The sequence below is a fragment of the Daphnia carinata genome, chromosome 6 (genome assembly GCF_022539665.2).
Source record: "Daphnia carinata strain CSIRO-1 chromosome 6, CSIRO_AGI_Dcar_HiC_V3, whole genome shotgun sequence".
In the NCBI taxonomy this organism is placed as follows: Eukaryota; Metazoa; Arthropoda; class Branchiopoda; order Diplostraca; family Daphniidae; genus Daphnia; species Daphnia carinata.
In genome coordinates this window covers 2,573,423-2,600,035 of record NC_081336.1, presented here as the reverse complement: position 1 = coordinate 2,600,035, position 26,613 = coordinate 2,573,423, and the positions used below count along the sequence as shown (strand labels likewise).

Here is a 26,613-nt window from a genome sequence, read left to right as displayed (position 1 = left end):
TAAAGAGCGTATGTCTCTTAACAGCTTTTTAGTTACCTGAGACTGTAAAAAATCGAAAAACTTTGAAGGTCAATTGCTTCTCGTGTCATTGTTCGATCCATCGAGTTTGGATGTAATCATTTCGCAACGCCCACCCAAAAATAATACGACGGATGTGTCAACATCTGTTTCTAAGAAAGTAGAAACAGAGTTCTACAATGAATTATATAATCCACTACACACGAATAGGAAACTAGTAATTAATGTTGAAGGTAATAAATAATTCAATTTTAAATCCCTGAAAAGCCATCCTTATTAATCAGATCTATTCAGATCCATTTATTTATACTCGCCTTGTTCACGGCGTTGACGAGTCCCTCCTGAACTGTTTAAGCTTTACTTCAACTGGCCAGTTGAGATGATAGCGCTGGAACGAAATCCTCTCTTGTCTTTTTTCTTGCAGCGTTTTCAGACAGCTTCGGGAAAGCTCATCTATCCAATCAAATGTGGTTTTACTCTGGAAAACAGCTGTAGTGGGTCTGCATTGGAATGAAAAGAGAAAATTAAAGATCGGGTAACTCACTTAAACCAAGTACGTAATCTCGGGTTTTTACTGACCTGCATAAACCCGTAGGATGCAAGGAAATAAGCTACTTGCTGTGCTTGTTCAGTGCACGATTGGATTTCAATTCTAATTTTTCGTTCCACGCCCCTAAAAATTCTGGAGCTCAAATGCAAGAACACAGGTAAGTGTGTGGAGGATAGGCGATCATTTTTCTTAAAATGTATAGAATGTAAATGTCTATGACCTATAGACGCCCCTTTGTCGACGTAGATATTACCTAAACATACCACCCAAAGAATATAAAGGTAAAAGAAGGTCGTCAGGGACAAGTTCCTGCTCATTTGGCTAGCCATAACGCACATTTGTACAACACTTCGTTTGAGTATTGGAGATGCGAAGTTTTGTTTCATTTTGTGAGAGCTATCAACAAGAAGATTGATCTCACTGCTGCGTTTAATCATCTCACCGGGTTACAGCCAATGTCGACAATTGTGTGGTTCGGAGCTAAATTGCAGTACCAAAAAAACAATTATTGAATTAATCCCATCTAACTTTAATCGTAATTTCACGTACCTACAGTATATAAAGAAATTGAAGTTTGTGTCATTGTCAATTGCTCTATTGTTAAATAGTTCACTGGATCATCTCTTATTTCGTCCATCGGTGCACTGCATTCGAACGATTGCCGCGCATGCGCGTCTGACAGTCCCACCGATGGGAAACAAGTGGTTATAAAGAAGCCTAGTAATAAAAAAAGAAAACGGTACTTTACTAGTCAATGGTCACTACGATACAATGGACAAACCTACGTCACCTGCAACAAATGTATCGCTGAACGTGTTTGAATTCCAGATCATGGAACAAGATTTTTCATTCAGCCAGGAATTCTATCGCACCTTGGTCATCGCTGTAGGGGCTTTTCTGAATTGCATCGTCATCTTAGTAGTGAGCACTTCGAGACAGTTACGTTATCCGCGTCACATTTTCTGGATTGCCATTTCGTTCTTCGAGTGTCTCTCTTTGCTCGAATACGCACTGGAATTGACTGTCGTCCTTTATCGTAGTCAACAACTATGTCAAATTTTAGTTTTACTTTATCCAATGGATTACTCGATTCTTCTACAGTGTTTTCTACTAACAGCCATCGATCGTTACGTGTCGATAGTTCGTTATGAATGGTACAAGAAAACTGTCACAATTCCAATGGTGGTGATGATTATTTTTGTGATGTCTATTTTGACATTTGCCATTTTTACCAGTCCGTTATGGATGGGCTATCGATCCATTTCCGCCTGCACTTTCAGTTTGAGTCACTTGAATTTGATGCTTTCATGGGACGTGACATTGGGTTTGATTTGTGTTATGCTACATGTTTTAATCTTCGTGGAATCAAAGGCCGTTATTCGACGATATTTACCAAGTTATCGCCAGCCTTCTGTCACAGTCAGATTTGTTAACTCTTCCGTTCGGCCATCAAACTTCAATTCCGGTAATTGCACTTTCTGGAAATTCCTTGGCAACCATTATCTTCTTCTCCATAAGTTTTTTTCACAAACTTAGCCAGCCTAAAACTCTCCATCTAAAATAATAATTCCAAAATTCTTACAGCGATGGGCATGGACACATTATCAACAGAAAGAGTTACCTTCATGAATGCGGATATTCCTGGCACAACGCAAAATGCAACACAACCGCTCAACGAAAACGCTCAATCGACTGCCGACAACCAGTTCAACTTTCAACGAATTTACGGGAAACGGGCGGCTTCAAAAGTGAATCGACTGGAAGTCCAGGCCGCATTCAACTTGTCCGTTAACGTCCTACCATTTTGGCTGTGCACATTTCCTTTATCTTGCTTTGCTATTGCCACGTATTGGTGCACTCGACTCGGTGCTAATTGTGATACTTTTCTGCTCTTGTGGACTTATATGTGGGATATATTCATGCTGCATAGCATCTACAATCCACTCATGTACATGATCAGCTGCCACGATTTCCGGCGGGCCTTTTATCACATCATCCGTAAATTAGCAAACAAATGTAATATGCATATTCAAAAGAATTAGGAAAATTGTTTTACCGCCACAAAATGTTTTCCCCTAGGATTGCGGACGCAGTAGCCTCTTGCTAATTTATGCAATGAGTGTGGGCGATCTCTGGAAAGTATAAATGGTAACGAAATTAGCGCTGTAGAATGAATCTTAAATTGCATTCAGCTGATGTCTGCTGCTCTTTTTCCTTTTGTTTATGCATCAGATGTTAGTAGGTAATTGTTAAACTAGCATTGTTATGTCGCTTTCCATTTTCTATCCGTATTCAAAGTGTGTAAACAACAGGCCAAAACAACCAACATCAAATTGCTGTTATTTTTGTATCGTAATTTATAGTGTCATTATTATTGATTTTCTGGTTGCGATCGATATATCTATACACACGTTTGATGTGCAGGCAAAACTTTTAAATCTGTTTTTGTGAGAATGAACGATATGTCACTAGGGTAACTAAAGCAGCACAATTGGAGAAGAACAATATCTACTTGACGGGCTTTTGCCTTTCTAAACGCAATACAACTAGCAAACTAAAAGCAATAACTGGCAATATCATATCCCAGGGATCCGTAACCGGAGCAGCAATAATTATATCCGTTTTAAAATGATATGAACCGAATACAATACTAATCAAGGCTCTTTTCATGTGTGACATTTCGCGTGACAGCCGTAGGAATGATATGGTCTCGTTAAGCTTTACTGAACATACAACGAGAATGTGATGTAACTATTTTAATAAGACACATGCAAGTAATGCAGCGTTTACCGTAGTACTAGTGCAATAATCATCGAACGGAGATTTGAGAAACTTGTTTAGTATCTTGTTTCGGCCATAATTCAAAGCTACTCTCTACGCCCATAGTAAAACGTGTTTAAAATTGAAGACTTACATTAGATGTCATAACGGTGCGTTGTTTCATGCCGTGAAGCTCTAGTTTCCTCTCGAAGATACTTGTCGAGGTCTATTACGTAACAAATATTTTGTTTCTTGCATTCCGCTACATCGATCCAAGGATTCTTCGCTCTGCCGGCATCTCCTTGTTTTCGGAAGGTATTCGATCTTGCATAATTGGGTAAAATTTAATTAATTTCGGTTACTATTGTTATTACAGAAGATGAGATATCGTACCCTAACATCCAGCGGTTTAGCGGCCATCCAAGGAAGATATCTCGGAGTGACGTTTATTCCACAGGATTCACCAAGCCTGTTATTATTTTATTTGTCATTCAATGATTCAGAAGAATCAGCAAAAGTGGTCCATGCAAGCTCCTGAACAGCAAGCTTTTTAAAGTCTTCATGAATTTTAGACGAATGCCGTAACATGCGTCGCAGAGAAAATGCCAAGAAATGAAATGACATATGATGCGAAGACTACATGTTCACCTTCCCAACTTGCTATACTGGTGCAGTGATCCCCAAGGATGTTAATATATCATCCTCGTAGGTTGTACACCTACAGACTCTAATAATTACAGAACATCACTTTATCACACATTCTCGTTTCGCTAAGTGCTTGACTGGACTAACGTAAGAAATATTTAAAATACCATGATAAGATCTACAAGGTTCAGCGTTAGTCTTTTTTCAGCTGAATCAATGCATATGTCTTCGCACCCAATCCCTTTTCCCATTTCCTCCCATGCAGCCGACAAGCCTCTTATGAGCGATACTGTCGATCTTTACTTATCCGGGTCAAAGCAGGAAAAGGTTGTCATTGTTCCGCCTGTCTATTTCCGTAGGGCTAGTGGTCTACTGTGATTGAAAAAGATACAACAAAATATTACTTGTGGCAACACAAAAGAAATCCATTTCTTACCGTTTTTCATCAGGGAAGGAACTGATCTGATCCATCAGCTCCACTATATCCTGACGTAACGTAAAAAATAAAGAAAATAACAGTTGAAAGTAGGCACACACCTACACATAGCGGCTAATACGGATATTTCTCCAACACAAGGGCCCCATTGCAGTTCACTCTTTCTTATATGCTGACTGATACAGAACACTGAATATAACTTACAAAGTTAGTTGGTATCTCAGGGTCGTAGTTGAACAGTAACGATGTCTCCGATGTTTCCGATGTCTCCATTGTCTCCTACGACTGCTGACTTCGGCACGGTTCCGACCCTAAATAACAAGATTCTACTGCCCGTAAGGGCCAATAAGGGTTCTCCCATCGAGAGGAAGGGTTTGAAAACAAAGCAGAAACCAACCAAACGTAGAAAAACATGCAAAACACATTTTTTTTTGTTTTAGTTTGGTTAATAGCAAATGATTTTCAAATCATTACCCCCGCGATGGGCCCCAAACATAAACTGTACTTCTTTTTCCACTCCAATGAATCATTTGGCACATTTTTAATGGCAACAAAAGAACATTTGCATACTTTGGAAAGAAAGGAGATGTTCTCGTCAGAAAAATGGATAGCAATGGAAACAACGAGGGATTAAATAAGATTCTGTAGCAAAAACAAAGAATTACAAGTTCTTAAAAAGGCTTCGATAAAAAATACTTGGTACGAAAATATGAGAAATACAGAAGAAATGTGAATTAGCAGGCAAAAAGGATGATGTCTAGTTTTTCAAGTACTTGTCTCAGCCAATTTGGAATATATCCATGGCAAATAATGGACAACGCGTGTGTAAACACCTGGGCGGTTAGGACGTCCACATCCAAAACCCCAGCTGATAACGCCCATCAATGTCGGTTTGCCTATGGCACGAAATTAAAAATAAAACCAAAGTTTTTTTCTCCATTTACTCTAAAAGATGTGAAACAATAATGGTCATACCGTCGACTAAACAAACTAATCCACCGCCGGAATCGCCCTGACAAGCGTCCACACCTCCTTCGAGAAGACCAGCGCAAAACATGCCTACTTTGATACGATCAGGACCGTAAACGTAAGGTGCTTTACACGTTTCATCCGGCAGAATGGGAACAGTGGCCGATTGTAACTTGATCGCAAAAGCTGGAACAACACACGAACAACATTATCAGTCTATCACATTTAAACTGAATACCTTTTTTCAAATGTTTTAACCTGCTCCAGGTTGACCAGGTGAACCCCATCCGGCAATCGTGCAATTTGTTCCTGGAACGTAGGCGGTCTCCGGAGTTGGAAGGCACAGAGGCTGCACGTGCGAACCGAACCGTATGCCTCGATTGCCTTTTGATTTGACACGGATAAGGGCAATATCATTATTCAAATGTCCTCCCTGTCCAAACTCTTCGTGAAAGTGCATTCGCTCCACAGTGAACTGATCCTCTTCAATGTCACTATCCTATTAAAAAATATAACATTTCAAAATAATTTTTCTAGGCGGGGGTTGGACGTCGAATTCATACTTCAGTATTGTAGTCACCAACTCGCAAAACGTAGAGACCTTTGGGAAAGTCTTCCATGCAATGGGCGGCTGTCAGGATATAATGCTCAGAAATGATAGTGGCGCCACACCAGTGATTATCTCCTCGTCCACTGTTCCTTACTCGTACTCCTACCTGTTCCATTAATTAAAAAAAAAGAAGTTGTGTGCATAACATTCTGTATTCTTTGTTTAATCACCTGCCACGGATAAGCGCCGGGTTTTGTTGGCTCTCCTTTGACTATTTTAGGCTGACCTAATGGATCCATGGGATTGTCATCGACCATCCTCAGACCACATTTGACGGGGAGAGCTCCTATCTGAACTAAATCAACCAGCGAACTAACAGTTGTCGTCTCAGTTTCATCTGTTGGTACCTCCTGGCGGCCAGAAAACTTTAAAATTACTTCCATTTCAGGAAAGAAATACAAGTAACTCTACCCTGCTGGTACTGGGGTGAGAACAACGAACGCCAGCATCTTCAGAGTGACGACAATTGTGTTTGGCCCAGGGTAATCGGGAACATTCCATTAGAGTGTTTTCCGTTCCACCACAAGCAACTTCGTCCAGCCAGATGGGTCCTTTACCTGGGCCAAAGCTGCTACTCTTAGACGTTTGAGCTGGCCCGTGAAAACCCAACATTCGGCAGATGACCTTATTTAATAAGATATCAAAATAAAACATTGACATGTTAAAATTTAGTTAAAAATGAACATACCGCCGCCTCTTCTGGGCCAAAATCATCGTCGCAAATGGTACCCCAAATTCCACTTCGACGTATCTCGACGCGTCCGGAAAACTGATCAGGTCCGTCAGCTAATCGAACCAGCAGTTCAGACTAAAGTTAACAATGCTTACTTATTTTGTATCGAGGTGGCTGGAAGAAAACTTTTTATTGTATTTATACGCACATCGCAGCGGGTCCGATTTTCGTCCGAATGATCTCCGCAGTCATCGACTGTGTCACAAAGAAAATCGATGGCGATGCAAGCGTCTGTCTCTTCACATTTGAATTGATTTTCAGTGCACGTTGTTTCTGTCAAAATGCATCTGACTCCTGCAGTCTGTTAAAGAAATCATTGAAATGAAATTGTACAGATAAAATAATAATTTCAGTTATTAGAGTCACCTCTTCAGGAGCACAGTTGTGAACTCCCCAACCAGCGAATGGACCTACATACATTTTAATGAATAAAAATTAATTTGTCCACCTGATAAAGAAGGATATTTTGAAGCATACAGTCAGCCAAAGAGCTTTCATTTCCCCTGCACTTGACGTCGTCCATCAAAATGGGGTAGCCCGGCCCAAAAGTGGAGTGGGAAAGAGCCTGGCTCGCTCCTAAGGGGAATCCCAGCTGACGACATATTACATTGGCGTCATTGGCGCTGAAATGGTCATCACAGACAGCTCCCCACTGACCGAACACTGTAAACACATCAATATGCAATCAAATTGTACAATAATAATCAAAAGAAAAATGATTTAGTTAAACCTTTGACTTCTACGCGGCCTTCGTTCGTCTTATTGGAGCCAACTAGTCGAACTTGGAAATCTAGTTGGGATTGACAAACTATTTCGTCGGACCGATCGCCACAGTCATCCCTTCCATCACACACCGACGTCTGATTGATACATTTGCCGCTGGGACATTCGAAACGATTGGTCTCGCAGTCGATGGAATAAACTTTTCGTTCGTAGTAAGTCCAGCCGGGCGAATGAATCATGTGTCCCGACAGCCCTCGATTGCTGTCGCTCAAAACGCATTCCGACTGGGCCTCACTAACAGGGAACAGTAATATAATTATCAGTAATGTTAATATGATGAATCATAATTGATCAGGAACATCGAGAAACGATGTAACTTACAAATGATTGAAAGATAAACAGGTGAAGCTCTTGGCTTCGGCGCATCGCCTGGCGCACGTCTCAAGATTAGTGTTCATCCATTTTTCTATGTCGTGACGCTGGATGGTTTCATTTTGGCGTTTGGTGAAATCATTGATATGTTGAACGCACAAATCTTCGTCCGATCCACCTTCACAATCCTGCAAATTATAATTGAAATGTCACCTCCTTCTCTTAGTGGCTGTACCAATTCGGGTGAAACGCAATACTTACAATGGCTCCATCACAAACCCAAGTGTTTGGAATACACTCTCCCGTGTTGCATTTATATTGATTAGCTTTACATTTATTTCCAAGCACCGCTTCTCTTTCTATAGAAGACAAGAAGACAGGTTAGTTAAGGAACTGGTTGTTTCACATTTTCAGTTTTGCTCACCTTGAACGTGACACTTTGGTATGTCGCAGTATTCCATTTCCACAGGTGAGATAAAACACCATGGATTCGCTTCTCCATGCGGATTTCGACAGAAATTATGCTTCAAGCCTGCGTGATTGGTTCAAGAACTATTACATAACACAGAATGAGGTTAAATTGAATCAACTGTAATTTACCCGAAGTAGCCGTTACAGAAGATTTGGCTCCAGCACTATCCAACACTGCGACAGCAGCTCGTGATGGTTTAGCCAACACGTGTCGAATACGAGGATCGTTCCACGCCAAGCAAGGCATCCCTGTTTTGCTGACATTGGCCATTCCTTGATAATCGGCCCCATTTCCAACGACACAGCCAATGTCACGTGGGCTTTTCTTGCACACGGCAGCCGCAGCGATGTCGCACTCGCCCAGCGTCCAGAAAAAATACGGTAAAGTAGCGCATTGATTGCGATACTCGAAACGTTTCACTAGAATCATACACTGCGGGGTAGCTTTTGCAGCTGGATTGCCCGTTTTCGATCTATCCCATTCTATGGTTGGGACATATAAATGTCTTAATAATCGTTCTGTAAAGTTATTAAAAAGCATTTTATACCTGGCCACCATTTAGTAAAGTTCATAGCGGTCTCACTGTGTTCCCACACCAATAAATCTTTTCTTAGAGCCCTGATTGCCATTCCATCAGTATGCACCTTGGTAATCGATGGAGCGATGCTCGTAAGTAATTCGGAAATGAAATCATTTTCAACCTGATATAAATAAATAGCGTATAAATTCACTGAATCAAAAAAAGGTACTCAATTTTTAATACTTGGGAGTGGATGTAAAGTAAGCTTCCTCCGGTTTCTTCGCACAACGATCTAGCCCTTTCACGGGTGCTCATCTCGTCTGATATTAGTTTGTAACAGGCATTGCCATGAGAATGTTCGTCTTTGGCGCACAATGATTGAGGATCTCGATGACATCGTACCCCAACAACTTGCTCATGGATAAAAGGGCAATTGGAACCTACAACCACTTTGCACCCAGTGATGTTGGCCTCACTACCCGAACATTCCACCTTTTCGATCAAAATTTTATCCATTGTCAACGGACCAAACTCCAATCCTTGAATGGACTTTTGAGCTCCTCTATGAAACGGAAATATTATTTTTTAAAAATCCAATATTTACTGGAACGATTGAATTCCTACCTGACGAAACCTAGATGGCGACATATGACGCTGGCTTCTTGTATAGTCCAACTATCGGACGTATCGCACACATGACCCCAAGGTCGATCTTTACCTCCACGCACTTCCACATAACCTTCCCAGGGTCCAGCTCCTCCCCGGAGACGCATAACCTGGCCGCTATCCGGCGACAATGGCGGCTGGAATCGGGGTTTAGACAAAGACGATTCAAGATTATTCGCCGGGGCTGCCGGCCTTGACGATCGCGCGTTCTCAGCCGATGCAAAAAATGTGTTTCCAGGATCGTTATGGTTGGGCAGAGTCTGTGGCATTCCTAAATTCGCTAATTTTGGAATTGTAACAGTGTCAGTTTTGTGCTCTCTTTCAAATTAATATAAATGATTGATTATGTGTACTTAAGCAGACGACTTTGGCCGCGTGGTCGCATTCCCTTGCAGCTGCATTGAAAAGTGTTCCTTCTCCGCACACCTGCACCGCTGGACGACCCATCCAGCAGTTGATAAATTTTTTGCAATCATGCGGATGAGGAAAAAATCCTTTAGGCTGAGGGCAAGATATTTTTAATAACGGAACTGGCGCAGCAGTTGTTGTTGATGTCGTCGTCACAGCTGCTGGTGTTGGAGATCGGCGACCATTCGATGGAGGTGTTGTACCTGGTGCTGATCTACCCACTGTCAATCACATTATATAATCAGAGATTTGTGGTAAAATACTTGGTTGTTGTTCACATTACCTTGGCAAATTACTTTATTGGCGTGATCACATTCATTGGTGGCAGCATTGAATAGCGTTCCCGCACCACAAACTTGGAGATGTGGACGACCTTTCCAGCAGTTAATGAACTTTCGGCAATCACCATCAAATGGGAATAATCCATTCTGCTTAGGACAACCTAAGGCTGAAGACTTTGCTGTAGTTCTCATCGTCGTGGTTGTTGTTGTCGTTGTCGTTCTAAACGGAGCCCTTGTAACATAAACAATTACAGATGTGAGTTGAATATGTAATCTGGTATTCTCTTAATAGGACTAGAAAAATACCGTTGAGCAATAGAAACTGCGTTGCTTCTGGGCGTGGTTGTCGGTAGATTGGCCGCGGCTTCATTTTGCGTATTCAAGGAGGGTGTTTCTACGGCAAATATGCACCCGTCAGAATCGTAATAGTTGCTGAATGATGGTCTCGGTGTGGTCGTCGGTGGAGGAGTCAAGACTCTGCAGTAAACAACCATATACAATGAGCGATAGATCTTGTTCGCATTACCATGTTTTCAAATTTACCGTGAAGACCTCGTCGTGACAGGCTCACTGGATACATTATCCACATTGGCGGATGGTTTAGCCTTCCCTGGATGGACGACCTATGCCGCAAAAAATATGAACGACTTTAAATAAACAGCTTAATAGCAGCCCAGTTCGTGTAAAACCATTAACGGTCACTGCACATTAAAGTCGAAAATTCAGTTACGCCTATCAGTTTTTCATCCAGCTACATTGATAACGAGAACTGATGAACCAAATTACGTAGAAAAAGCGATTACTGCAACCGGTTTTGAGGGATAATAGGCTGGAATTCAGTTGAAGTTATAGTACGTTACCAAAGTTTGACGTGGCCTGCTGTCTGCGGAAGAATCACGGCCTTCATTCGGTTCACCAGGAACTTCAGCCGAAAGAACATTGCCGTTGCTAAATGTCACCACCGATCGTTTTTGTTCCAGCTGCGTCCAATCAATGATCTATAAAAAAAAGAGCTATTACAGTAATTTAAACATTATTAAAGTCATAGGAGTTAAACTTACGCACAGATGAAATGGCACGCAAATGAATAAAATCAAGAGCTGAAAAGTGACGCGAAGCGCTGTCATTTCACTCGACACAAAAACGGCACAAAAAGAAAGTATTTTGGATGGAAATTCAAATCAGACTGTCTGTACACAGCAAGAAACCAGCAATGATACACTTTCTTTGATAGGAAAGGATCCTCGTGGAGTGTTGCGTCGTGCCAGACGGGTGCTGAGCTGCATGGGTTTTTTTCTTGTTATTGAACCCAAGACTGCACTTGAAATTCAATACATGCGTGACGTTTACAAACCACATTTTTCAGCCTCTTTGAGAGCTGATGTAAACCATCTGGTTGATCATCAGACTCAGCACTCAACTTTGACTTTTGACCCTTCCATGGAGTTCTCTGTTTCGACTTCGTTACTATTTTGTTGATGCAATGTGCTTTATGGAGATCGAATATATATTTTAGATTGGCTTTTGCACTGTGGAATCGCAAGAAATAATTGATTAAATATAAAATAATTTATGTAGACTTAGAAAAATGTTGCACTAAAGATAAATGCTAACACCATTCACGATCATTCGGATGATGGGGCATTTTTCGATGGCGAATTTGTTGGACTCATGGCAGTAAGTGATGACATTACGGACGAAGAAAACGACTTGATCGGACCCCATCTACTAAACGAAGCTAACGCTTTAACGGGCGGCAATGAAGCCAAGCTGTGAGCAGTGGCCATTGGCGACGGTAGTTCATATCCCATGGCCGATATAGGAGTGGATAGAAAATTAGACAATTTACAAAGGGATTCACCGAACGGGAGATGAGGAAGAATCTCTGTCGTGAACGTGTCACCCTTAGCGCCATTATCGTCACCGTCGGTAATGGGCATTGACAGCGCAGTGGGGCTTGATTGGGTACTTGCTAGGTGCGTATTGCGATTGTAACACGTCCCCGAGTTATTATTCAACGATACCTGATAATTTGACGATTCCGAACGGGAATCCTGTTCAAATTTCTTTTCTTTGAATTGCAGTAAAGTTTCCAGTTTACGAATACGCTCTTCGTGGTTCAACGATTCGAGAACTCGAACTCGTTCTTCTTGTTCTGCCAAACGTTTTTTCAAACGCGCTATTTCCTCCAGCAGCGCTTCTTGTTCTCTCGTCTAATAAAAGTAAATAACTAACCTAACCTTACGTTCAGTACAAAGTGAAAGCTATACACTTACAGGAGTCTTGGCATTGAGTGGTAGTGAAAGGCTTTTCGCCACGGCGTGGTGATTCAGGCTGGTTGTGCGACAAAGCCGCTTGGGCAAACCAACTGGAGACACTATGTTGCCTAGCTCCAGGTTAAGCGAAGATTCCTAAAAAATAAATGAAAAAAATAAAAATTCGTCCAATACAAAAAAAAGAGAAAGAGAGAGCTCGTTGTGCAGCACAAAGAAGAGGCAGTTTACCGATTCATAATGATCGCGATAACGATTTCCGGCGACGATACAGCGATCTTTTAAGGACATCATTATAGGATCGCTATCCATGCCGGAAAACCACTCGTCTGACGAAAGGGCTGAAAGAGGACTTATAGTTTCCGGGTACAAGTCTTCTTGGAAAAGTTCTGACTAACCAGAACAACAACAAAAAAAATACGAAACAAAAAAAAATTCATCAACGTGGTAAGTTAGAAAAACTTGATTGTAGAAGGAAGTACTTACCTTCCGAGGGACTGTCATTGTGATGACTTGACACAATCCCGAACTATTGAGCCGATAGAACCGAGTTATTTCGCACGAATGGATATCGCAGCCCCGTTTAGGCATCATCCCAATGCCTCGCTGCGGATCCGGTGTTTGAAACGTGTTGATGTAATGTACGAAAGGGGGCTCCGGTGTCACTTCAAAGTACCGAATAACTGAATCGCCCTACAAATTGAATCGGATACGCAACAGGTATTTACGGAACTATCTGTCCCAACCTCTCCATATTATAAGGAAAAAAACAAGAAACTACCTTGCCACACAAGTAAATAATGTTAGTATCCGAGTCGTAGAAAGGGAACATAACGCCGTTAGAAGTATCTACTTCGGCTTGGACCATTGGGTTACTCAGGTGACCCGATTCTCGAAGCGAATATTGCCTCTCAGAGACTTTGGAAAATCCTGTTGTAAAAATAAGGCCATTTCTCAGAAAAATTGCACGGGAAGCCTTGGATCCTTCATGACAAACAGCCTCCTGAGCAAAAGAGAACGTCGTCTTGCTGTTGATATAATTAAAACTTTAAAAACAAAAACCTCCTCTACTATTCCAGCGCGAGGATTGATGATTCGGATCTTCTTGTCTTTACACGTAGTAAGCAACTTTGATCCATTCCAATTCCAACAAGCTGAATAAACCAAATCTGGATGACTATCGATAACAATTGTAGGTTCCCCAGTATCTGCATTCCAAATGACTACCAGATTATCGGAACCTGTTGATGGAAAATAATGATCGTTTGTTTAAAAAATGTAAGAATGTTGACATATCTGGGTTTACCAGCCGTGAGAAGGATGCTCTCGGCAGCTGGATGCCAAAGTACAAGGCCGACTCGTCGCTGATGATATAACAGGGCAAGGAACGGCTCTGTCATTGTCCTGTTAGAAGATAATAGGGGAAAACCGTAGTATTGCAAATATAGTTTTTTTCTAGCGTATGCAAATTCTACGTACGATGTAAGCCCACCATCTGGAATGTTCCATAACTTCGCCGAACAATCTTCACTGCCAGACGCGATAAGGTTTTCATTATGAGGTGAAAAGGCAATATCCAATACTGGGCCTTTATGCCCACTCACAGCAGGACAATCTGATTTCATTTTGCCCCCATGCTCCTTGAGGGATAACCCAATGTTGAAAGATGCTGGTTTCAAAGAAAGCAAAAACATAAAAGCACTGTTGAAAACCTTGGTAATTGGCAAAACAATGAATGCTCCCCCACCAGCTGATTCAGTTATTACAGCAATAAATTTTGGGTTTACAGAACAGAAAGTGGCATCCCAAGATGATTTAGATACTCTAAGCAATAAGAACAAGTATGAAAGATATTAATGATAATTATGAAACCAACAAGTATATCTAAATACATACTTAATATTGTCATAGCATAAATCTCTCTTCCAGCCCGTACCATACACATTCCTAAACTTGGATGCACGAACAACTCTGTGACTAACAGACATAGTTCACTGTTTTTTGTAATGCTGCTTGGTATACTTCTAAATGAAAACCTTTACAATATGGTATATATACTTTAACATCACACATTGCATAAAACATTCCAAACCTTCCAATAAAATTCTTTGATTCGGACGTACTGCACTTATCCTTGGATTGAATTGGAAAAACGCCGATAAGAATTGTTTCTCTCTTGCTTTTGTTATTTGTCGATGTGTTGCCTTCACAAATTCATGCCCAAAAAGACACGATGAAGTTACTGTTAACGATGTGTGCCGATAAAATGAGCAGAAATGAATACTTGTGATCAGGTTGTCACGTCTTATAAATACCTAATGACTTGAATCATCGATTGGCGCGCTTAAAATGATGAGACATAAACGGATGGTGGTATCAAATGGCGGTTTTGCGCTCGATCCGTCCAAGGGTGCCAATAATCTCTTTAATCTGAATTCCCATATTAAAATGGAAGGCGATAACTCGCAATGACGTTTTGCGTCGCACATTTTGCTGGACAAATCGCGTTAAATTTTGCAAACACAACCTGAATATTCTTGAAATTTTCAAAATATTTTCTTTGTACCTACAATTTTTTGTAATTTCCTTTGAATCCTTTTTATAACTTAACCAACAGCAAAAAACTTGTCATTCTACATTTTTTTTTTTTTTTTGTAGTGAAAAATGAATGAAAAAATTCCACAGACTTGTTAGGAACTTTTCTTTGGATGGGCCGCTTTAGCAAAAAGAAAAAAGCTGAACTCATCTTTCCATCCATTATTAAAAACAAAGAAAGATGGCACCGAAGACCCAGCTACCAGCTGGAAGAATACCAGACAATGGCGACGGACAAGAACGTGAGCAAGTGCTAAAACAATCCAACGTGTTGGGTGAGCATATTTATTTGTTAACCTTGATTTTCTTGTATTTTTGCTGTGTCTTTTTCACGCGAAACACTTTTGGCAAGGTGCATCTTTTCATTCCAATGTGCGTCAACGATCTCACTACGGTAAAAAGACGTCAATGCTGGTAAGACTTCTATTCGGGAGTTTCACTGACACGGAAATCAAGACCAATCCAGTATTTGTGTCAATTATTTAACCTGAATGCAGCATATTCTAGAAGCAACCTCAAAAGTAGCAGAAGAAATCTAATCCGGATTGGGTGCCATGTAGACGCCCCTGATGCAATTTCCCAGAAATTGCTCTGCATTTACCTCTCCAATATCTTTACAATGGGAAATGTTAATCAGTCTATCCATGCGGATTTCCTCCTACCAGAAAGTCAAGGCCATTCTGACGGTGGTATTACGGTTCTCACGTGATGTCAATTTGCTTACAGTTGATTAAGCTTTGTAACCGGGACCACCAGTTTTCCAGCTGTACACAGCATCTCACGAACGCGATTCACCCTAATCCGATCACTGTAACACGACAGCCGGACATTGGACCTGTCTGAATAGGAAGAAATTATGGAAAACTGTACTCCAACAACATGTCTGATAAACTAACCAGAAAGATTTTACCGGATAATTTCAACGGTTCGACAGCTCACGTCAATCGTGTAATTAAAACAGTAAAATCAGGAAATTCGTAGGGTTCCAACATTGTTATATGCAAAAAAATTCATAAACAAGAAGTTGACAACTGGTTTAACAAACATTTACTTGTGTCATTAACATGTCATTCCCACGTTTAATTAAACGAAATGTTTCTGTAAACTATAGGCCCAAATGTGAAACAACAAAACGAAACAGAACTGCCAATTTTAAATATAGCTAAGGTGTAACCTCGAAGTATAACGGTGAATTGAGGACATTTGATATCAGAAGATCGTCTTACCAGTTCCACAAAGTGGAACACGGGCCACGTTCAAGAAAATCGAAAGAAAAACAATATGTCGTAAAACAACAACAAACATCACAAGAAATTCTTTGCTAAAGATGGCTACGTTGGGAGATCTAAATTGTAATAGTTTTTTTTTTTTCAAACATGCAAATAATACAATAAACTAATGATTTCTCATGGAAATTATTTGTCACTTACTACTTTTGTAATGTTTTTGTCATCAAACCCTAGTGCTATCGATCGTGACTCGGTGGCTACCATACTATCGTATTAACCGGTCTGGGATAATGGGATGTCAAGAACCGGATTGTTATTCGGACAACTCTTTGACAGAAAACTGCAGTGCAAAGGGAGAGACAGACAGCACAAGAGAGAGAGAGAGAGAAAGACGAAAAGGAATACTAAAGATGAAGCCCATCGCATTTTCTTCTCAGAAAGTCATAGATGGCTGTAGAGTCCAGCAGCAGCAGACTACACGATTTGATATTCGAAAAATGCTGCTGCCCTTGATCGTTCTCATCTTTTTAATCGAACTTCCCACAAACAGTGCTTTCAATCAAAGTGAACTTGTACGGATTCCAAGGCACAATTACTATGGAGCTCAGCCTTCACTTTACTACACGAACTTTAACGCTTTCAGGCCGTACTGGTTAAATCGCCCACATTACCTCGGTAAGAGTGCCGTTACCAATTTTCGTGATCTATTAGGTTCGTTGTAGTTAACACAAATTGTTAATGGGTTGGTTAAATGGTAGATAACTTCGGTGGAGGTGGTATGCTTGATCCCATACAAGGAAGGTCCCGATTATCGAGCAGACTCGGACCGACACCTGTGAGAGATGAATTAGGTAAATAGCAGTGCCCTGTCTTAAATTAGATTTTTTTTAAAGATTGACCTTGCCATTTTTGGTTTTAACAAAACAGAGGAAGAAATATCTAGCAGACTGCTTGGTAAATCTGGAAAGAAACAGGGCAACACTCAAGGAAACTCTTTTTTCTCTATGAGAAACCCTCTGGCAACTTACGAACCTTGCGGGTCATCAAATGGAGAAGAAGATGGAATTTGCCTCGCTGGGCCAGTTTGTTCGTTCTACGGAGGACGAGCGGTATTTATAACTAAAAAAAGATTTTTCTAGAACTCCTTTACATATTTCTTTTTCTAAAATTTCTATTGCAAAAACAAACGCGAACATAACAGACAGGAGGCAACTGCAGAAGGGCAACAACATGTTGCGTCAGTGAGTAAACTTATTTTCTACGAATTTACGTAAGCCATTTTCTAACAGATGTTTTTGTGATCTGATAACACTTTCAACTACCCAAGACGAGGTCAGCAAGTGTGGTGCTCTAGTTACGCTCAACAACACGTATTGGCAAGCTCCCGCGGCCGTTAGTTCGGAAAGCACCTGCGGTTTAACCGTGAAAATGGACAGGACATTAATAGAACAACGAGTCACCACTTGTCAATTACGGTAATTTCTTTCTAGCTTCTTCTACCACAGGCTTGTTTTAATCCTCTTCTCCTCAATTCAGCCTCGATTTTATTTCGTTCTCAATTTCACAACCGAACGCACAGTCTGTTTGTAACGTGGACAGTTTGCAGATTGCTGGAACAATTAACAAAGTACCCATCATTTGCGGAGACAATGACGGACAACACAGTACCTAATGTTTAACTAACATTTATCCATTTTCCAAATTAATTTCCAATATTTTTTGCAATGATAAAGTGTACTTGACTCTTCCGCCTGCTGCCGCCAGTTCCCAACTTGTTTTTACCTTCGGTACTTCAACAGCGGCCCGTACCTGGAGAATCAAAATTTCTATGCTTCCTTGCGGTTCGGATTACCTTGGTGTGTCCCATTTTAAATCTCATGATGCCACATTTCCTGACTTATAACTGTAACTTCCCTTTTTTTTCAGCTCCCAGTGAATGTCTGCAGTATTTCACTACGGCCATCGGTTCGGTTATGACGTTCAATTGGAAGGACGTTGCCAGTGGCACAGCAACTCGTCAACTTGCCAATCAGGATTACTATATGTGTTTCCGGACAGAATTGGTCAACAAACAGGTAAATATTATCTGTGATTTGCATATCAATCCTTGCAATGAAATAAATATTTGTACCAATAGTCGAGTGCACAGGTGGCCACTGTGCTCTGCATCCAGGAGTGCCAGACATCGGCCGCTAAAGCGTTCAGCATTTCTGGAACGGATATGGCCAGAAGCCAAACAATAGATGATACGTCATGCAACAACGACTTCTTATTGTTCCCCGGAGGAACGAGTCATCCAACTGTCGGTACGGTCCGTCCTCGAGATCGTTTTTGCGGAACGGTATTTGCCCAGGAATCCGAATCCGGATCGTCTCAAACTATTTGCAGTGAGTGATTACATTCCCTTGGTTTATATAAAAATACCATCCGGCTAATGCTGAATTTTTTCGTTGTTGTGTCCGTCTCAGGTACAGTGAAACCGTTCCGGATGTTTTACAGAACGAACGGCGATGAAACGATAACGGCCACGGTGGATTCAGCCAACACTGGAAATCAGGGCTTTTGCTTAGCGTTTGAGCACAGATTGACATAAGAGCAATTTCAAAAACGTTTTCTCAGCGGAAAAGTATTTGTCAATTCATTACAACAACCTGACAAAGTGCAATCAGTACTAGCCTGAGGCTCTAAATGGAAGAATCAAAAAGAAGAATTAAATTAAGACTTTTATCATGGTTAACTCAATACTCTTTTGACGAATGTTTTCAGTTTGTCGCGTGTTTTCTTGTGAAGTGTTAAATATGCCTTCATAATTTTATTTCAAAACGTACTGTTCAAAAATCCGAGAGTTGCTGAATCCAATCCAATTAAGATCAATGGATTCTTTTTGTTTTAATTATTGTTATTTCGTTAACGACAATATAGTTTGTGAGATTGATACATGCCTTGTTTGAATAATTAGGGCGACTTTTTTTTTCTTGCTTCCGCGTAGAGCGAAAACAAAAAAAAAACAAAAAAAACAAATAGAAATGTTGACCTTTTGAGCGAAAGACATAGCGAGTAAAACAGGCCGCCATGACCATCCAAATTGTACGGGATGACCTAAATTTACCTTTCAAGTCAACGTCTTTCTTTTTTTCGAACGTGATATCGAATTCCTGTTTTTCTTCGGGCAAGCATCTCACTCATGCGCGTAACGGAATTACGATTAGACGAGACTAAATATACACGTTTGAAAATCGTCGACTTCATCGAATGCAATTGAGTTTTTTTGTAAGGCAAAATGAAAAGAAGCCACATCAAATTAGCTGTTCTACTGCCTTGAATATTAAACTTAAGCTGTGTGTCATGTAAACGTGATTGAATTAAAAATTTGTATGTTTGCGCACACGTTCAAAGAAACCAACGGTAAATTGCCCCTATACAACAAAATGTGTCGAATAATGCAAAAAAGAAATTCATTCTAGAATAAACGTAGTTTCAAAAACAAACTAGCCCTGCAGCAAGTTGTTTGTATGACAGTTGCAATCAACCGGAAACCAGTCGTGATCTCTATCCTCGTACGATCAACGAATGAAAGAAAATCTTTTCAAACCACCCACGTTGAATTACCTGCATAGTTCCCATTTTTTTTAGTTGACCAGATCAAATAAGTTGACCAGCATCTTCATGCATCCTCCTCCACATACGAGGACAGGTATTCCTTGGCAGCCTACAATCGTTATCCGACATGTTTCTACGTAGAAACGTTGTAGGCTAAAGATTAAAGTCTTATCTATTAGGCTACCCCATTTCCGACCGGAAATACGCGATACAATTTCGTGACGTTCATTTGCCCTACCCTCATTACGGCTATTCATTAAGGCCATCGTAATAGTAATTAATTTTTGATGGACATCAAGATCCAATTCGAAGATGGACTTAAATTATTGAGAGAATCCGCACAAAAGAGAAAGGGCGCGTTTCAGTTCTTAAGTGGATTAGCGTGTAACGCATGTGGGCTGGATGTAAACAAGAGGGTGAAACGATTCACGAATTAAGCCAACAGGAAATGGACGGGTGACCTTTTATTGGATTATCATATCACCTGACACAAAAAATTTAGCAAAAAGAGGAGCTTTAAATCATTTCGTAGTTGATTTCGCGGGACGCGTGAACAATTTGTTTATCATTTCCCGTTTTTCACCTTGACATAACCGAAAATGGCGAATAGCGGAACGAAGAAATGAAGGGCGTGGCTACTCCTATTCGTTTCCATTTTCTACGAACAAGCCTAAAACAAACAAGGAAATTTTCTATCGTAAAAAAAAATCAAGATTAAAAAAAAACATCAAACACGAAGAAAATGGGAATCCAAAAGAAAAAAAATGAGGCCGAACTGAGGCGTCCGTTGGAAAATAAGAACTCCACATATCTTTCAACGTCCCAATTTTTTTCATGGTTTTCTTCTCTAATTTATAAAATCATGAATATACTTCCTAACCGGTCCAAGAATAAGAACAGCGAACGTTTCAAAAAAGAAAACCCGTTTTGGAGAAAAAAGAAATAAAAACCAGTGCGTTTTTGCTTCGGAAAAATCCCAAAGTATACATAAGACTCATGTCATTGTGTCTTCGTCACAGATAGACGCAGATCGCTGGGGCGTCCAGCAACAGACCAAAATTATTTGGACAAAAATCGGCACAAGCAATTCGTCGAGGAAAAAAAGGGCGGAAAAATGGGCCTGCTGCCGTTCATTATTTTCAGTGTTTTGCTATCGTCAATCAGTGCATTCAACGTGAGTGATGAAGTTGAACGGGACAAACGTCACACCTATTACGATAGTGAACCACCCATGTACTTCCGCAGCACGGACATCCTTCCATTCAAACGCTATTGGCAACCCATTTTAACCGGTAAAGATTTCACTGTAATCGATAAGCTTTACATTACGATTCAATTTGATTGGCAAAACGTAGATAGAAACGGTGAAGGTGAAATTATCGACGCTTCGACGGAAGAAAGAGCCCGGATGTTGAACAGATTTTGGCCATCCAAGAAAGTGATTGCCCCCGTTGATTCAAGTAAAATCAACTCAAACAATTCATTCATTTTTATTTTGTTTTAACATCATTTGATGTCCCGCGTATAAAGGTGATGATGACGAACTCTTAGCGAGTCGTTTCCTCAGTCGGATACAATCGAAAAGCAATAAGAATAAAAAGAACGGAAACAATAACACACCGAGCTTCTTTGCCAGAATGAGGAACATGAATCCGTTGTCGACTTTCATGCCATGCGAGGCGACAACGGGCAAAGAGGGCGGAGTCTGTCTTCCTTCTCCCGTTTGTTCATTCTACGGTGGACGAGCAGTGGATGGCGATTGTAACATGGCCTCGTCTTGTTGCATCAGTGAGTTTGTTTGTTTTTCAATAATTTTTTTTGTGTAACTCATAACCGGTGTGCTAACGTGTCGAATTACGAAAGATGAGGTCGAAAAATGTGGTGCCCTAGTTACGCTCAATAACACGTATTGGCAAGCTCCCGCGGCCGTCAGCTCGGGAAGCAGTTGCGGGTTAACAGTCAAGTTGGACGAGAACTTGGTTGAACAGAAAAAAGCCATCTGTCAAATACGGTACACTTGACAGCATGATATCGTGATAATGAAACAGAGAAATTATATGAGACCTTCTTTGTTTTATCTCGAACAGTCTTGATTTCATCGCATTCTTAATTGAACAACCCAACGAGCAATCGGTTTGCAGCGTGGACAGTTTCCACGTGGCGGGAGCAAACAACAAAGTGCCTGTTATTTGCGGAGACAACGACGGACAACACAGTACGTTGCTTATTTAGTTTTCAACATATGTTTTAATTGATTGTTCAATTTTCAAAAGTGTATTTGACACTTCCGCGTGATGCCACCAGTGCCCAGTTGATTATGACTTTCGGCACGTCTACCATTCCACGTTTCTGGAGAATCAAAATTGCCATGCTGCCCTGCGATTCAGATTATTTAGGTAATTTGAATTTCCTTACGTTGTTTTTTATTCATTTCTTTAATTTCCGTTAAATTATTAGCTCCGGATGAATGCCTGCAATATTTCACTTCGACTGTCGGTTCGATCGTAACGTTCAACTGGAAAGACACGACATCTAGGACGACACGTCAACTTGCCAATCAGGATTATTACATGTGTTTCAGAACAGAATTAGTCCACAGACAAGCGGTACATTTTTTTCAAACAAAAAAAAAATTCAGATTTTTACCTCCATTTTTAAATTCCAGGCAAGCGCTCAGGTAGCAACGACCTTGTGTTTGTCGCATTGTCAGGTGTCTAGCGGATTACCGTTCAGCATCTCCGGTGATGCGGAGCCACCATCCAGCCAAACAACGGGCGATGAATCGTGCAGCAATGACTACATCGTATTTCCAGGAGGATATAGTTTCCCTCCGACTATTCCAGTTAAACAGCGTGATCGTTTCTGTGGTTCTATCCTGTCCCAAGCTGAAGCGGGTACACTGCCCCAGACAATTTGCAGTAAGTGAATTTAATTTAAATCGACTTCTCTCAATTCATAAAAATACAAATATTTTCAATTCCAGGTTCGGCCAAGCCTTTCCGGTTGTTGTATCGGACAAATAGCGATGAGACGTTAACTCCAGCAACGGATCCTAATCCACTTTTAGGCAACCAGGGATTCTGTTTAAAATACGAGCAGAGATTATCTTAATACCATCGCTCTAGAACACGAGTGCGGATCACGCAAACGAGAGATACAAATTATAATTTATTATCCTTAAGTAATATATATATGTGGTATGCGCTTAACACATGCCAATGGTTTTGAATGTTTTTTTTTTTACCGTTTCCGATGTTTTTATTTCCGAAGATAAATAACCCACCATAGTTGATCGATTTTCCTCTTTTTTATATTGATATTGAGAAACTTACAAATCGAGGTTAATGGGTCTGGATAATGTCGATAAAACTTTTGTTCCGTAGCAAACCAGTTTTTTTTAAGGGAAGGACTTACATTCATGTAAAGGTAAGATGAGAAGTTTAACCCTTTCGTCGTCAAACACCAATCCCGTTTTATTACATTCCATGTTTGGAGACAAAAAACAAGACTTGGAAACTGCCTTCCCAGTTTTTTTAATCCATACGGGAAGACGTGGCCATTAAAGTTCATTGACCTTTCCTTGTATAAATTCACCTTAAATTGCAACTACGAATTTCCAATAATAATAGCTGATAATTCAAGAATAGGCTAAGAAAGTGCGAGATTAATTTTAGCTGATTGCAATCAAAAAACATAAATAGCTTCTGTTTGAAAATCTAAGGTTAAAGTCTTGTCTGGTCAACCGGTTCTGCGTTTGGTTGAAGATAAAACAACGACAGTTGCAACAAGGAAGTCAACGGAATATAATGTGGGCCAAGTGACATTCCAGTGAATGACCGGAGTATAAGGAAGCTTTCTATACTTTGTCTATGTCATCTTATAGATGTTGAAATATTTTAGACGAGAAAAAAGGGAATCTAGATTTTTGGCAGTGAAACTCACTATTGTTTTATACGGCTAAATGCTAAAGAAACGTTATTCGCTAAGACGAGAAACGTCCGAGTCCTGTGTCTAAAGTTTCGCAACAAAAGATGAAACTCTTATGCAACCATAGAAACAGTTAAATATAATCTATTTGATCCTGGACTTAGACATGTGCTCATTTGAAAAAATGATCAACATCTCTGCGCAAATCGTTTGGAAATGGATGAACCCGTATCAATGTCAAACAAACGATTAAATTCGCTGTAATCGTTAACAGGGTATGTACTAATGGCAACTGGTCTAGCAAAATAAAGAAGTTGGGAAACTTGATTTATTCAATGCCGGATTTAAAAAAAAAATCGGTTCGATGAACTTGACTTATAACATTGGGTATGCATCCAGTTTTTTCCCACGCGTATAAAGCATTGTGAATATCCCTTCGGGATAAACAATTGAAAGTTCCGAACATGTCCGCAACGCGATAACTGCTCTAGAGGAAAAGTTTATACGAGACTTAAGAAGCAGCCGTTAACATTTTCATTGGACAGAAAGACGAAGAGCGTCGTCACGTCCCGATCAACATCAAATCGAATTTGAGAAGATGTTACTACATTTGATTTCGTTCAGTGTTTTGTTTCAATTGATTGCAAGTGAATCTAACAGCAGCGACGCTAGGAACTCGAGACAACGTTATTTCAACGATCCATCACCGTATCACAGTTTTAATTCATTCAGGCCTTATTGGCTTAATCGTTCGCCTTTCATTGGTAATTCTATTTCGAATTTTTTTAAATTTTGCATCGTTTGAGTGTTACATATTTTGAAAGGAACAGCAGACGCTTTTGATGATGTTGGCATTATTGAACCTGTGGAAGGAAGGTCATTGTTACCCAGTAGATTCGGGTTAACAAGCCAAATAGAAGACAACTCAAGTATGTTCTTAATTAATAGCCCTTGTTTCTTTGTGTAATTAAAATGAAATTTTTTAAAAATTGAAGATGACGATGCCGTTGCTGGCCGTTTCTTCAACAGGCGAGTTTCGAACCGGGGACAACCCACAGGCAACAGCAATGGAAATCGATTTTATTCTAAAATGAGGAACGTCAACCCCTTGGCGAATTTCATGCCTTGTGTTTCGTCAACCGCAGAAGAAATGGGAGTGTGTCTACTCGCTCCCGTTTGCTCCTACTACGGAGGCAGGGCGGTAAATTCAAATCAAAGTTGCTAATCATAAAAAAGAAATTTTGGAATTCTGTTTTGTTTCTTTAAAGACTGGCGGAGATTGCAGAATGGGATTAACATGTTGCGTCAGTAAGTGTTATTAAACTACTGTATAATGTAATTTACTAATTTTAAAATGTTTTGTTGTTGCCAAAAAGATGAGGTCACCAGTTGCGGTCCGTTGGTCACGTTCAACAACACGTATTGGCAATCACCTTCCGTTATAAGTTCAGAAACGAGTTGCGGATTAACAATCAAGTTGGACCAATACCTCATGGAACAAAAGAAGCCGATTTGTCAAATTCGGTAAAGTATTGACAATAATCTCATCATTTTCAAATCGCCTGATTGTTTTGATTTTGAACAGCCTCGATTTCCTGGCGTTTTCACTAGCCCAACCCAACGCCGAAAGTGTTTGCAACGTTGACAGCTTCCAAGTAGCTGGAGCAATTAACAAGGTTCCAGTCATTTGCGGCGATGCCAATGGACAACACAGTAAGCACAACCTTAATATATTTTAATGACATCCCTCTGATTCTTATCTTCAAAAAGTGTATCTGATGCTCCCGCGCAGTTCAACGAGCGTTCAGATTGTCACGACCCTCGGCACAGCATCGGGCCCTCGTTATTGGAGGATTAAGATCGCTATGCTTTCATGCGATTCGGAATATTTAGGTAAACAATTGAAACTGTTTCATCTTTTTTTAAATTGTACTAATTCTAGTGATTCACAGCTCCAGAAGATTGTCTCCAGTATTTCACATCGTCAGCCGGATCAATCATGACGTTCAACTGGATGGACACTACCAACCGAGCCACACGACAATTAGCCAATCAGGATTATTACGTTTGTTTCCGGACAGAATTGGTTAATAGACAGGTGAACATAATTACATTTCTATTTGATGACCCAATATTCAAAAAGGCTTATCTATCAGGCTAGTGGACAAGTAGCTACGATGTTGTGCCTCTCTCATTGCCAAGTATCCAACGGCCTTCCGTTCAGTTTATCCGGCAATGCTGAAGCCAGAAGTCAAGTGGTCGGATCAAGGGCTTGTGCTAACGATTACGTCGTATTCCCTGGAGGATTTAGTTTTCCCTGGACAGACCCGCCAAACCAACGGGATCGTTTCTGTGGATCTCTTTTATCGCAAAACGAAGAGGATGATTCTCCACAAACGATTTGCAGTAAGTTGAAAATGTGATAGATGTTTTAAATAAGTATTCATTTCTTTCCTTCACAGGCACAGCCAAACCCTTCCGGTTGCTTTACCGGACGAACGGCGATGAAACGTTGAGCGTCACAGCCGATTCTCCACGCGTAGGCAATCAAGGCTTCTGTTTGAATTTCGAGCAGAAATTAGCATAGGATTGACACGCTGCAAAAGAACACATGCCTATATACAAAGCTATTTAACGTGAAGTTTTCTTTAATTTAATTTCATTTGCTGTATTATCTTTTGTTTAGCCTACATACATTCGATGGTTACTAAACTTTACTTTGAAAATATCTCGTCAGCTCAACGTTTTTTAAACGCCCACGGAGGATACATCACATCAATTGCGCAATAATCCGCCAGGATGGAACAAGAGGATCACGTTCGATTT

General features: G+C 40.5%; 6 protein-coding genes across 9 annotated transcripts; 4 read left to right on the top strand and 2 right to left on the bottom strand.

The window, feature by feature from the left end:
* Positions 1–1,339: 1,339 nt before the first annotated feature.
* On the top strand, positions 1,340–2,610 carry LOC132088028 (5-hydroxytryptamine receptor 1B-like). The gene is made up of 2 exons (XM_059495590.1): positions 1,340–2,033; positions 2,153–2,610. The coding sequence occupies exons 1-2, from the start codon at positions 1,340–1,342 to the stop codon at positions 2,608–2,610; spliced, it is 1,152 nt and encodes a 383-aa protein (XP_059351573.1).
* A 2,347-nt stretch (positions 2,611–4,957) lies between these two features.
* On the bottom strand, positions 4,958–11,585 carry LOC130690466 (uncharacterized). Of its 2 annotated transcripts, none has more exons than XM_057513463.2 (24): positions 11,225–11,585; positions 11,024–11,161; positions 10,707–10,786; positions 10,470–10,640; positions 10,166–10,395; positions 9,828–10,103; positions 9,433–9,754; positions 9,052–9,370; positions 8,836–8,989; positions 8,417–8,770; positions 8,241–8,348; positions 8,078–8,175; positions 7,826–8,004; positions 7,452–7,738; positions 7,199–7,384; positions 7,088–7,131; positions 6,870–7,022; positions 6,677–6,796; positions 6,400–6,612; positions 6,159–6,338; positions 5,942–6,094; positions 5,637–5,877; positions 5,385–5,564; positions 4,958–5,305 (listed from the first exon to the last, which is right to left on the bottom strand). In XM_057513463.2, the coding sequence occupies exons 1-24, from the start codon at positions 11,288–11,290 to the stop codon at positions 5,175–5,177; spliced, it is 4,383 nt and encodes a 1,460-aa protein (XP_057369446.1). In that variant the 5' UTR covers positions 11,291–11,585; the 3' UTR covers positions 4,958–5,174. The 2 variants fall into 2 exon arrangements, with proteins under 2 accessions (XP_057369446.1, XP_059351799.1); XM_059495816.1 differs by having other exon boundaries at positions 6,159–6,335.
* Positions 11,586–11,701: 116 nt separating this feature from the next.
* LOC130690475 (coronin-1C-A-like) lies at positions 11,702–14,771 on the bottom strand. 2 transcript variants are annotated; one of them, XM_057513475.2, is made up of 11 exons: positions 14,529–14,771; positions 14,333–14,460; positions 14,149–14,260; positions 13,916–14,076; positions 13,743–13,840; positions 13,499–13,677; positions 13,218–13,439; positions 12,923–13,129; positions 12,668–12,829; positions 12,440–12,574; positions 11,702–12,376 (listed from the first exon to the last, which is right to left on the bottom strand). In XM_057513475.2, the coding sequence occupies exons 2-11, from the start codon at positions 14,422–14,424 to the stop codon at positions 11,789–11,791; spliced, it is 1,956 nt and encodes a 651-aa protein (XP_057369458.1). In that variant the 5' UTR covers positions 14,425–14,460; positions 14,529–14,771; the 3' UTR covers positions 11,702–11,788. The 2 variants fall into 2 exon arrangements, with proteins under 2 accessions (XP_057369458.1, XP_057369457.1); XM_057513474.2 differs by having other exon boundaries at positions 11,703–12,376; positions 14,333–14,472.
* Positions 14,772–16,601: 1,830 nt separating this feature from the next.
* LOC130690477 (uncharacterized) lies at positions 16,602–19,095 on the top strand. Its single transcript, XM_057513478.2, has 10 exons — positions 16,602–16,935; positions 17,019–17,111; positions 17,188–17,369; positions 17,462–17,501; positions 17,588–17,735; positions 17,797–17,924; positions 17,994–18,116; positions 18,187–18,335; positions 18,398–18,647; positions 18,729–19,095. The coding sequence occupies exons 1-10, from the start codon at positions 16,671–16,673 to the stop codon at positions 18,851–18,853; spliced, it is 1,503 nt and encodes a 500-aa protein (XP_057369461.1). The 5' UTR covers positions 16,602–16,670; the 3' UTR covers positions 18,854–19,095.
* A 1,792-nt stretch (positions 19,096–20,887) lies between these two features.
* Positions 20,888–23,010, top strand: LOC130690478 (uncharacterized). Its single transcript, XM_057513479.2, has 9 exons — positions 20,888–21,152; positions 21,216–21,320; positions 21,391–21,648; positions 21,724–21,871; positions 21,948–22,075; positions 22,134–22,256; positions 22,318–22,466; positions 22,526–22,778; positions 22,844–23,010. The coding sequence occupies exons 1-9, from the start codon at positions 20,975–20,977 to the stop codon at positions 22,969–22,971; spliced, it is 1,470 nt and encodes a 489-aa protein (XP_057369462.1). The 5' UTR covers positions 20,888–20,974; the 3' UTR covers positions 22,972–23,010.
* A 1,172-nt stretch (positions 23,011–24,182) lies between these two features.
* LOC130690479 (uncharacterized) lies at positions 24,183–26,417 on the top strand. Of its 2 annotated transcripts, none has more exons than XM_057513481.2 (10): positions 24,183–24,551; positions 24,621–24,716; positions 24,783–24,988; positions 25,056–25,095; positions 25,164–25,311; positions 25,373–25,500; positions 25,558–25,680; positions 25,740–25,885; positions 25,944–26,193; positions 26,250–26,417. In XM_057513481.2, exons 1-10 carry the CDS (start codon positions 24,386–24,388, stop codon positions 26,372–26,374), a joined length of 1,428 nt encoding a protein of 475 aa, XP_057369464.1. In that variant the 5' UTR covers positions 24,183–24,385; the 3' UTR covers positions 26,375–26,417. The 2 variants fall into 2 exon arrangements, with proteins under 2 accessions (XP_057369464.1, XP_057369463.1); XM_057513480.2 differs by having other exon boundaries at positions 24,187–24,551; positions 24,618–24,716.
* Positions 26,418–26,613: the final 196 nt, after the last annotated feature.

Bases quoted from the DNA above. Each gene is read 5' to 3' on its own strand.
- LOC130690478 (XM_057513479.2), top strand. From the start codon at position 20,975: ATGGGCCTGCTGCCGTTCATTATTTTCAGTGTTTTGCTATCGTCAATC. The intron at 21,153-21,215 runs GTAAAGATTTCA...GGCAAAACGTAG, and splicing joins TTGGCAACCCATTTTAACCG to ATAGAAACGGTGAAGGTGAA. The intron at 21,649-21,723 runs GTGAGTTTGTTT...GAATTACGAAAG, and splicing joins GGCCTCGTCTTGTTGCATCA to ATGAGGTCGAAAAATGTGGT.
- LOC130690477 (XM_057513478.2), top strand. From the start codon at position 16,671: ATGAAGCCCATCGCATTTTCTTCTCAGAAAGTCATAGATGGCTGTAGA. The intron at 17,925-17,993 runs GTACCTAATGTT...GCAATGATAAAG, and splicing joins AGACAATGACGGACAACACA to TGTACTTGACTCTTCCGCCT. The intron at 18,648-18,728 runs GTGAGTGATTAC...TGTCCGTCTCAG, and splicing joins ATCGTCTCAAACTATTTGCA to GTACAGTGAAACCGTTCCGG.
- LOC130690466 (XM_057513463.2), bottom strand. From the start codon at position 11,290: ATGACAGCGCTTCGCGTCACTTTTCAGCTCTTGATTTTATTCATTTGC. The intron at 10,787-11,023 runs GTAACGTACTAT...TTTGCGGCATAG, and splicing joins GCAGGCCACGTCAAACTTTG to GTCGTCCATCCAGGGAAGGC. The intron at 9,371-9,432 runs GTAGGAATTCAA...TCCGTTTCATAG, and splicing joins CGCCATCTAGGTTTCGTCAG to AGGAGCTCAAAAGTCCATTC.
- LOC130690479 (XM_057513480.2), top strand. From the start codon at position 24,386: ATGTTACTACATTTGATTTCGTTCAGTGTTTTGTTTCAATTGATTGCA. The intron at 24,989-25,055 runs GTAAATTCAAAT...GTTTCTTTAAAG, and splicing joins CCTACTACGGAGGCAGGGCG to ACTGGCGGAGATTGCAGAAT. The intron at 25,096-25,163 runs GTAAGTGTTATT...GTTGCCAAAAAG, and splicing joins GGGATTAACATGTTGCGTCA to ATGAGGTCACCAGTTGCGGT.
- LOC130690475 (XM_057513475.2), bottom strand. From the start codon at position 14,424: ATGTCTGTTAGTCACAGAGTTGTTCGTGCATCCAAGTTTAGGAATGTG. The intron at 14,261-14,332 runs GTATGTATTTAG...CTTATTGCTTAG, and splicing joins TTATGCTATGACAATATTAA to AGTATCTAAATCATCTTGGG. The intron at 13,841-13,915 runs GTACGTAGAATT...ATCTTCTAACAG, and splicing joins CCAGATGGTGGGCTTACATC to GACAATGACAGAGCCGTTCC.
- LOC132088028 (XM_059495590.1), top strand. From the start codon at position 1,340: ATGGACAAACCTACGTCACCTGCAACAAATGTATCGCTGAACGTGTTT. The intron at 2,034-2,152 runs GTAATTGCACTT...AAATTCTTACAG, and splicing joins GCCATCAAACTTCAATTCCG to CGATGGGCATGGACACATTA.